Raw genomic sequence first — 11,346 nt, 5'->3', positions numbered from 1 at the left:
CTCTCGTCTCTGTCTATGAGAAGACTTCTTATTAGCAAATGCATCAACTCATTCTCAGAGGACGAAAAGTTTACTGCTGAAGAATTCTTACAGTCCACTGAACAATAAATACCCACGAGATGTTATATCAAGTTAACGAGGCTGATACTGCTGTTTTGGTACCTACAAGATATATTAAATCTGAGGTAGTCGCTTTCAAAGTAAAACCCACTTCAGTCTACACACATCTGCATTAGATATATCTGTCGCTCAAATCTTTTCGGAATGTAGTTTTTCGTGAGAATTTGTTAGAGCTCCATCGTTCCACACTTACTGCGGGGAATAAGCACACATCTTCAGTAAACTGCTTACTCAAGCCACTGAATTTTCGAGTGTTATGAATTTTGATACTGTAGGACACAGTACAAGCTCGAATATTCGTCACCCATTCATAGGTCTCAACAAACCTTTTATCAGTAATGCGAACAGAACACTCTGAAGATGAGAAATTGTCTTAATGCGGTACGTAGCAGTGGCAATGAATGCGGACAAAGATAAGGGTCAGTTACTACCTAGAGGTTCTTATCATAACTGGAGAATATAACAGAGAGAAAGAGTAGTTACTCAGTAAAAACTGCAAGAAACGGCTGATGTCTAATTTTTCAGTTGCAGAACTCTTCAGTCAACTGACAGTGGAACTTCACACATTTCTTCTATTAGTCATGACTAAGAATTCCTGTGTAGAAATAATTCACGGACTCCGTTAGTTACCGCATCCGTTCCGTTAAAAGACAACTGTATACATTATCAATGAAAATACACACGACATTGATATCATTCTGTCTGATATACAATTTGTAGAATATCACATCAGTGTCGTGAGTGTTTTCATTCATAATGTATAAAATACTCTACGTAGAACCGACGGAATAATCAATGTGATAACAGTATAACTATGAAATATTTTAGTTTTAGTCTGTTGGGCAACATATTTACACAAAACTTAGAAATTAAGCACTGAAAGTATTTGATTGGTACCTTTATTACATAGAAGAATGGAAATTTAGAAATGGGATGGGTGCGACAGGAATTAAATAAATGTTACTCTCTCAGGAAATACGAAGTGAATATTAATTGAAAAAGAAAGCCTGTCTATTCATGAATAAGAGATTGATCTAGGGTTTTGTTCTGTAGTTTTTATATCGTCAGACAAACATAGTTATTAATGTGTGTACAGCATTCGGAATCTTCCGAGAATAAGTCAGTGTTTTATTTCATTATTAAGTTAACATCGTAACATGATGTACTATAGAAATTTAATATTTTAACGGTATGTTTTGTTTTGTAACCACGTAAATATTTAGAAGAGGATATGGATAAAATATCACAACTTCCCACAAAAAGAAAAATGCAAGGAATGTTCAACAAATCATGCTTCCATAGGAAGTAATATTGCAGTTTATAACATATCACAAGCACTTAAGAATTCTTCATTCTTTCATGGCTGCACAAATACGACGGTTGCACAGAAAGTAAGTTCCAATCGGTCGTGAAACCACAATGATAGCCAGAAACGTTCTATTTGTAACAGTTAGGTACACCTTCCAATTACTTCTCTATATAATCGCAGCTCCAGCTTCGAGTTTTGTCGTAGTGTTGTATCAACTTTTCAATATCCTCGTCACACAAAGCAGCTGCCTGTGCTTTTGGCCAGTTATCTGCACTGGTTTGCAGCTCGTTGACTGTGGAAAAATTTTGTCTTCACAGCCAGCGGTTCTTGTCAGCAGAGATGAGACTCAGGGGGAACCAATTATAGACTTTACTGTGGGCGATCAAACACTTCTCATCGGAAACGCTGCAGGAACGTCTTCATTGCCCCTACAGTGTGCGACCGAGAAATGGCATGAAGAAGGAACTGCTCAACATTTGTGTTATGTGGGCTGCATGACACAGGCGAAATCTGTAAACAGGCTCTCATGCTTGTCGGGAGACGCTATTCCATACGCATCTTTACGTGCTCGCTGTTCATTCAGAAATTAAAAGAGCGACGTGACACGCTCGACGGGCATACTGGAGACACTGCCCAACACATCTGTGCAAAGCTTTACCGGATTTTCCCTGTGGTTTCCATTTCGCGACCGATCGGAAGTAAGTGTGGGTAAGGCAAATCGTCGTTAATTTCGGAAGGAACCGTAATTGCATTCGCTTTATTTAAATTACAAAATACAGAAATCAGGACGGCCGGACGGGGACATGTTTTCCAGCATATTTCGTACATACGATTCTGCACTCGAAAATAAAGATGTACAGATTGATGCAATATATGAAATCGATGTTTCCGTTCCTCACTTCAAATGGTTCAAATGGCTCTGAGCACTATGGGACTTAAGATCTGAGGTCATCAGTCCCCAAGAACTTAGAACTACTTCAACCTAAATAACCAAAGGACATCACACACATCCATGCCAGAGGCAGGATTCGAACCTGCGACCGTATCAGTCGCGCGGATGCGGACTGAAGTGCCTAGAACCGCTCGGCCACCCCACTCCAAATGATAAATAGAAATTATGGCTTCATGGCTTTAATTGTTACTCCTGTACATTGTTGGCAGTATCTAACTTTTGGTTAGTTTCAACAAAATGTACATTGATAAGCTAAAACATTATGACCACTTCAAACCGCGACGTTAGGTGCCGTCTGGTAGCGTTGTGGGCACGTGCCGCTGTAACGGCAAACACGGACGGGGGTCGCCCTAGCGAAGATATGGGCTGCAAATGGAGAAATCCGTTGAGATAAGCGACTTTGACAAAGGGCAGATTATTATTACGCAGAGCCTGTGAACAAGTACTTCGAAAACGACGAACCTGGTCAACTGTTCACGCGCCACTGTCGTGAACATCTACAGAAAGACCAGGAGGACAGCGAACCTACCACTAGGCGCGAAATGTTTAGTGGTCTACGAAGTGGCGTTCAGAGGCTTGCCTGCTTTGTAAAGTAGGATAGATGGTGACTTCTCTGTCGAAAGAGCACAATGCTGGTGCAAGCAGAAGTGTTCATCGTACATTGCTGATCATGGAGCTCCGCAGCAGACCGCTCCTACATGTTCACCCAACGACATCCTCAATAACGATTGCAATGGGCACGCGGCCATCGGGATTTGATTGCCGATCAATGGAAACGTGTCTCGGCTGTTAGACTAAATCACATTTTTGTATACAATAAGTCGATGATCGTCTCCACAAGCGCCGTCATCGAGGTGAACAGCGGATCGAAACTTGCAGCGCGCCACGGACACAGGGTGGTGGGAGCAATATTATGGTATTGAAGACATTCTCCTGGCCTTTCATGAGACCTGTGGTAGAATATATGCTGACATGTGTACCACGTGCACCCCTTCATGTTTGAGGTGTCCTCCGACGGTGATATCTTTCAGCAGTGCAACTGTCCGTGCCTCGGAGACAGAGCAGTGTTACAGTGATTTCAGGAGCGTTACGGTAAACTTACGTTGGTGTCTCGACAACCAAAATCACTTGATGTAAATCCTATGGAACCCATATGGGTCTCCATCGGGCGCCATCAGCGCGTACGCATAGCAGAGGCCTGTTATTTACACGATTTACGTAACTTGTGCATAGACACCTTATGCCACATACCTTCAAAAACCTACCAACAAGTTTCCGTATACGCCGAATGAAATTCGTATTTTGTTCCATAGAGCGACAAACAAGCTATTAAACAAATGGTCATAATGTTTTGTCTCATCTGTGTACATCCACAGTCATTACAAAACAGGCTCTGTTTCAGTCTATGGTAGTACAGTAAACTACAGACACGTCAGTGTTGCAATATCCACTTGCCTTTTGTTAAGGCAGCGAAAAATCTACTACCCAAAGAGGAGTCAGACAAGGAGACATAATACCACCAGAACTCTTCTCAGCATTCGTAGAGAAAGTTTCCAGAACTGGAAACTGTGAAAATGAAGATGGAATACGTTTCAATGGAATATATCTGAACTAGCAAAGTTGTGTTGATGGTACACTGTAAGTTCTCTTGGGTGTAGATATTCTTCGACAACTAATCCATTAGTTCAATAGTGCATGTTTGAAAAAGTTTTGAATCTCTGTTACAATAAGGCTAAGAACATAAATACCATTGTGAAAAGAAAATGTTACGGATTAGTACAAATTCGTAGAAATAGTGGTTTAGTTCTATATTTGGGGTAGTTTAAGAAACCGAAATCTGGAAACCTCAAACCTTCGATTTAATTGAAAATCGATGGACGAGATTAGAAAAATAGGAGAGTCGCCAGTCTCCTGACTGGTTTGATGCGGCCCACCACGAATTCCTCCCCACTGACAAACTCTTGCAATATTCAAGCATATATTTACTCAGAAAATTGTTTACGACATCATTTTGTGTGGAATCTGAGTGAACATTCTCGTGATATTAATGAATAAGGTCTTCATCGTTACTAAAATAATAAATAATTATTTTCAGTGACATAATTAAATATCCTGTAAAAACCTGTATCTCAGACAATACCTATGGGAAAAGATAAGGGAAAAGATAATGAAAATCTATCTTTTGATTTCTATGATTCTTCTAGAATAATCCTCCTCCTTGTTCGAACTGTTGTACCGATCGGATGTGATTGATGTCTTGTAGCACAGAGGTCTGTAAAAATTGTATCACGTTGTTAAGTAATATTTGGAAAATAGAGATTCTGTGTCATTGAAATCAAAACGTCTGTTTGAATATTTATTTTAATTTGATTCTAGTCCTGTATAAATGATAAGTTTTCTGTTCAGCTACAATGGAGCGCAGCCATTAGCGCTATTGATCTGAAGCGCGGTTTATTGGTAAAATGCTGAATAATAAGTGATTTGGTAAATTGCTGAATAATAAGTGATTTGGTAAAATGTTGAATAATAAGTGATTAACACTGAGAAATACTTTTAAATATTAATGCATATAGTAGAGGTACAGAAAAGATTTAATATACCGGGTGATCAAAAAGTCAGTATAAATTTGAAAACTTAACAAAACCACTGAATAATGTAGAGAGAGAGGTAAAAACTGACATACATGTTTTATTCGAACAAAAAAAAAAAAAAAAAAAAAAAAGAAAGAAAATTCACAAAATGTCCGACAGATGGCGCTGGACAGTAAAACGTCAGTGACTGCGCATGACAATCGTGTATAAACGGAGCTGTAATGAGAGAGAGAATCAGATGCGCCAGCAGTCGCAGCATGTTGATGTTACCTGAAAAGGCGCTTTTAGTGAAGCTGTATTATCAGAATCAGTCGCACGTCGCACCAGCATTCCGTACACTACTGTTTAGTTGGCACTTAGGCGTACCCACTGATCCTATCCGTACAAAATCCATCGGCATCATGAACTGTTACCTGGCGATTTAGTGAAGCGGAGGGCATTTGCGGTATGGGCGTTTCAAAGGATGGCGGACGATGACCATTGGTTGAGTAACGTGTGTGGACCGACGAAGCTCATTTCACGCTCCGAGGGTCTGTCAGCGCCCACAACTGCAGAATTTGGGCTACCGAAAATCCTAGAACTGTCGTGGAATCTCCATTGCACGACGAGAAAGTCACGGTATGGGTTGGATTTACCACATCTACCGTTATCAGGCCTTTTTTATTCGAGGAAATGCGTGATTCTCGTTTTGTAACTGCTACCGTGACGGGTGAGAGGTACGTCGATATGTTACAGAATCGCATCATCCCCATCCTGGCTGATAAACACCTGCTGGAACGTACGATGTTTATGCAGGCTGGCGCTCCACCTCATATTGCTAGACGCGTGAAAGATCTCTTGGGCGCGTCGTTTGGTGATGATCGTGTGCTCAGCCGCCACTTAGCTGAAGTCGCAAGTATATCGTGATCGACCGACATCTCTAGGGATGCTGAAAGACAACATCCGACGCCAATGTCTCACCATAACCCCGGACATGCTTTACAGTGCTGTTCACAACATTATTCCTCGACTACAGCTATTGTTGAGGAATGTTGGTGGACATATTGAGCATTTCCTGTAAAGAACATCATCTTTGCTTTGTCTTACTTTGTTATGGTGATTATTGCTATTCCGATCAGATGAAGCGCCATCTGTCGGACATTTTTTGAACTTTTGCAATCTTCTGGTTCTAATAAAACGCCATGTCATTCCAAGCATGTGTGTCAATTTGTACCTCTCTGTTTGCATTATTCCGTGATTTATTCAGTTTTCAAATTTATACTGACTTTTTGATCACCCGGTACATTATTAGTTAATAGTAAAACAAAGCCTGAACCAGTGATTGTCTTATGTTAGCTGCCATCTAAGTGAAATATTGCAGCGGCAGTTTTAAATTGAAATTTTAAACAGACAAAAATCTTGATGGACAATTATTGCGACAATAATTGTGTACTAATGACCCACAGCCCACTCAGAGATAATAAATTTCACTTAGATTGTGAACAATCTTTAAATAAAGTGCAACAGCATCTTACCCGATAGAATTTTTTCTCTACTAAAGTAAGAAGCCTGATTATTTCGTAAGAACTTTTATGAAATATTTTTGACAGGAAAGAATACATTAGTGTTGTGCACGTGTGGTATTGTGTGTAAAAACAGTTCATTTTGCTTAAAGAAAAGTATTGTCACGTCTAATGACAGTAGCGGTAAATTGTATAACATCACTTTTGTGCATGAACATAGTGCCATTTACACTTCTTGACAGACAACATTGTTACACGATCCCAGGTGGAGATTTCTTTAACAAAATAAGGACCATTAGCCGGGAGAGGCAGTGATTAAATAAAACCTCATGTTACGCTAATAATAAGTAATTGGCTTTGTTGTAGTCCTGCCAAAATTGCAAAACACTGCGATACCAAGGCACGCCACACTGTTTATACTAGGATAGCACGTGCATACTACGCTCTCTATCAGTTGTTTGAGGCACGTGTATCCCTCTACGGCTTTTACCCTATGGAGCTCCCAACACTACTATGAAAGTTATTTCGTGATGTCTTAACAGGTGTCCTGCCATCCTGTCCCTTCTTCTTATCAGCGTTTTCCGTACATTCCTTTCCTCGCAGAAGCTCCTCATTCCTTACCTTATCAGTCCATTTAATTGTCAACATTTTTCTGTAACAATACCTCTCAAACGTTTCGATCCTCTTCTCTTCCATGATTCACTACTCCAAACATACATTCTCAGAAATGTTTTGTGGACTGTAACGCAAGCAAAAGTCTAGAGATGGCATTTTTCGCGGTATGTACTCGTGTGTGAAATGCCCACTGCTAAAGCTGCTGCTGCCGATAGTACCGACGATCCGAGTTTTTAAGCGAATTACCTTTTCTTTTTGTAATTCCAAATCTTCTCACAGTTCATGCGAAATGTTCAGACAGCACTGATCTACCATAACCGCACTAGAAACTGACGTTATGCTTATGTTGTCAACATTAATTTTACTTAACTTATATTGGTAATCCAATTTGACTGAGATTTACTACAAACAAATGAAAGAACACGTTTTGTGTTACAACTCACTGTTAGATTTATTTCATAAATTAAGCAGTAACTAGTAAGAGTAAACTTGTTGATTTATTTTATATCAATAACATCACAGTAAAGCTTAACCCAAAGTGTTAGCATTTACTGATAAGCCAAACAAATATCTTTGTAACAAGCTGTAACAGAAGAGCCTACCATGGGAACTTGGAAGATTTCTTTGAAATGACAGAGGCACCCCTTGAATGGATTGACAAATTAGATATGAATTTATAGACTTATTTTTAAGTTATAAATTATGAAATTAATATACTTTTGTAAAATTTTGTAAAAACATTCCTGGTTGCTGTTCATATGTAATACCACAAGCACCGAGCGAGGTGGCGCAGTGGTTAGCACACTGGACTCGCATTCGGGAGGACGGCGGTTCAATCCCGTCTCCGGCCATCCTGATTTAGGTTTTCCGTGATTTCCCTAAATCGCTTCAGGTAAATGCCGGGATGGTTCTTTGAAAGGGCACGGCCGATTTCCTTCCCCATCTTTCCCTAACACGAGCTTGCGCTCCGTCTCTAATGACCTCGTTGTCGACTGGACGTTAAACACTAATCTCCTCCTCCTAATACCATACGGTAAATAAATAAATAAATATTTCTTTTGAAAAAACCATATCTGTGATTATACTTGATATGAATTAATTTTGTATTTACATCTTAAAATCAATTTCCCCACTTTTCATTTGCACGCAGTCGATAGGCTACATTGCCTGTACACGTTCGACACGTGTAGGAACGCATTCCTGTCATTTCATCGTACAGGTGTGAAGAAGAAACACAGTATCAGTTCATATCAAACTTTCTTATTACCATGTTGATAGCACTGACAATATCTTAATATTTGTATCAATTACGATGACAATTTTCTTAAACATTATTAGTATTGTGGTTCTTACTGATCTGACATTTTATGGAAAGTGGTATGTTAAGCATAAAGAAACTCAGACTGCAGATCAAAGGCTGGAGGCCGTCTCAATGTCTTCATCCTGCCAAGTAAATTAAGGTAAAACAAATCGCTGACACTTTTAAGAAGAAGCTCCGCCTCGCCATGGAATACACCATTACAAACGAAGAGCGATCGACTCAGAGGTAGAGCTCGGCACCCAAGAATTCAAAAATATTGCGAGTATCCATTTATTAATACTTCTTTGTGGTGTATCTCATCAAGAAAACTGACGGGTGACACAGGAAGGCTTTTGTTCAGTTTTTCGCAAATCACATTATGTTATAAAAACTAGTAAATTAACGATTTTACGTAAGGTTCATGATGGGCTATTCTGGTGATAAATGATGATTGGTATTCATAGTGAAATAACATATGTAGCGTGTTTCAGAATGACGTTTGGGGTCAAGTTCCTTACACCAAAAGAAGAAAAAAACTCTAGTTAACATGGGCTCCAAAATGCATAGCTTAATGAGCTCTTCTTCATCCAGGATACTGTGAACCACAGCTCTTCTGCTGCAAGCTCTTTGGTTTCCATATGTTAGATAGAGGTAGTATGGACCGAAACAAAGACAGAATGTCCAGTAAACACGGACTGTAAAATGCATGCCTTACGAGTTACGAGCACTTGTTCATTTTCACTACAGTGAAACACATCTCATCTACTGGGCAAGTGCTAACTGCTCTATACTATGGATTTTGGAGTCCATGTACAAAGGAATTTTTCTTATTGTTTTGGTCCATACTACCTCCTCCCAACACTTGGAAATCGAAGAGCTTGCTGTAAAACCAATGATTTTACAGTATCGAGGATGAACAAGTACTCAGAGCTCTTGCATTTTACAGCCCATGTTTACAGAATTTTTATTCTTGTTTCAGTCCATATTACTTCCTCTCGCTATATGTAAAGCAAAGAGCTTGCAGTGGAAGACAAGTGCTCCTTAGTATTGGGATTACATAAGTGCTCATAGTTCTCAAGGTATGCATTTTTAAGTCCATGTTCACTGGATATTTTTTTCCTTGTACTGGTGGAAGGAACGGGACCGCAAACTTTTAAAACATCACCTTGAACCAGCGAGTATACACCTGTTTTAGCTCCTCGAACTTAGCGGGGTCCCAGTGAGTGCGGAAGCGACTGTCCTCAAGCCGCGTCGGCGGCTGGCAAACTTATTAGTTTTTGAGGCGCGACTAAGTCCCGACTAACTACACTTGCCAGTTTCCCTCGGGAAGTCTGTTTTGCAGACGATTAAAATATGCGCGGTAAGTTTCCGAGAAGAAGGATCCCGGTAAATAATCCTATGTAAATCTTTCGTCGCCGGAGCGGCGCGGCGGCGCGCGCGGGGCGCGTCCCTAATTCCCCGCTCCCCTCTGCTCCTGCGCCTCCGCCGCCCCCGCCACCCCCGCCGCCCAGGGCTGGGCTCCTCGGCGGCCGCCTGGAGGCGCGCGCTAACTACTGTGTGCTCTCGCCGCTCATCAGCGCGGGCTCGCCCCGAATAACGAGCAAGCCGGCGGCTGCTTATTGTTCCGCCGCTCACTCAGGGATCGCTCCGCCCACACGAAATAATTGCAACAAACTCGTTACACCGTCCGCCGCCGCTACCGCCGTCTGCTGCCGCTGGCGCGTGTCTCCAGGCCGGCGACCTCTGCTCTGCTGTTTCCCGGACAGATTTTGAGACGTGCATTGAGGCCGTCTCTGGTGGAAGTTATCCGCCTGCTTAGTGATTGTCTGGTAATGACGGGAATGTATCTGACGATCCCCGAGATGTGAACTGCGGAAGCTGTGTGTCTACGGCAAAATGTAAACGTGGATCAGAAGCTGTAACTGGAGGAAGACTGCAGAAGACTGACCCTTTAAACCCACTGCCAAGTGGCAATTACAAAGTAGCTATGCACATGTTGAAGGGAATGGGGGAATAGTAAGTTAGCGGACCAAGATGACAGATTATATAGGCTGTTTTAAAGACCTTGCTACAAAACGTCTAGGGGTGAGAGATCATGTTTTGGGGAGCAACTTTTGTTAGATACAAACTGTTCGCTGACTCTTCGTGGTGACGCCAGGTGTCTTTCAAGACTTTTTATACCTTTGAGAGGCGGCGTGCCGTACACTATCTGCGGCGTTCGCATCCGATGTGTGTTGCCTATCATTCAGTCATACGCTCTGCTTTAGGGGAGGACGTTGATGAAATTGACCAAAAATGTCAATTTTCGACTTATTTTTTATTTGTTAGTACAACTCATGCACAGTAAGTTCCCAAAGTTTCAATGTTGAAATCGCATCTGAAGTGCCTGAAAATTAATTAAAAATGTGACGCGGTCACCTTGTCACGGCCCACGTTTTGAGGCACCACTTTAATACCAGCTCAGTGAACAATGATTCTGTGTATTACTTTCGACCAAACGTGTGTAGGATACACCTAGAAGGCTGTGGTACATACTCTTTGGTTTTATAGATCATCTTTGGTCGATTATGCACTTCTCAAAAGGTGTGTTCATGGCAAAACCCAAAACCCAAATGAGCCCCTACATTCACCCATATGGAAACGATGCTCTAAAAACACATTTGCATCTAATACAGTTTCCAGAATTGCAACTTATGATGCAGTTATTGTATTTAATGATGGGAACGTGGGGAGGATGAAGGTATTAGAAAGAATGGGCTTCAAGATAGGAAATTTTACTCAAGACATCATGGAAAAATAGATTTACAGAACGTCTGTGGAGCTAACAGTCAGTTGAAGACCTGGTAAAGGAAAGAAGACAGACAACAAGAAACCAGAAGAGATGCCTTGGGGGGAAAGTCGACCAAGAGTGTAAATGTGGTGCCTTCTGAAGAAGTGAGACAAGGAAAAAAGTTAGG

General features: G+C 41.1%; 1 protein-coding gene across 1 annotated transcript; it reads left to right on the top strand.

Moving 5' to 3' along the window:
- Positions 1-496: 496 nt before the first annotated feature.
- Positions 497-10,162, top strand: LOC124606149 (T-cell leukemia homeobox protein 3-like). Its single transcript, XM_047138114.1, has 2 exons — positions 497-501; positions 9,811-10,162. The coding sequence occupies exons 1-2, from the start codon at positions 497-499 to the stop codon at positions 10,160-10,162; spliced, it is 357 nt and encodes a 118-aa protein (XP_046994070.1).
- The last annotated feature ends 1,184 nt before the right edge of the window (positions 10,163-11,346 follow it).

Source organism: Schistocerca americana, chromosome 3 (genome assembly GCF_021461395.2).
Source record: "Schistocerca americana isolate TAMUIC-IGC-003095 chromosome 3, iqSchAmer2.1, whole genome shotgun sequence".
Classification (NCBI taxonomy): domain Eukaryota; kingdom Metazoa; phylum Arthropoda; class Insecta; order Orthoptera; family Acrididae; genus Schistocerca; species Schistocerca americana.
The sequence above is the reverse complement of the archived record's forward strand: the minus strand, read 5'-3'. Positions and strand labels throughout refer to the sequence as shown.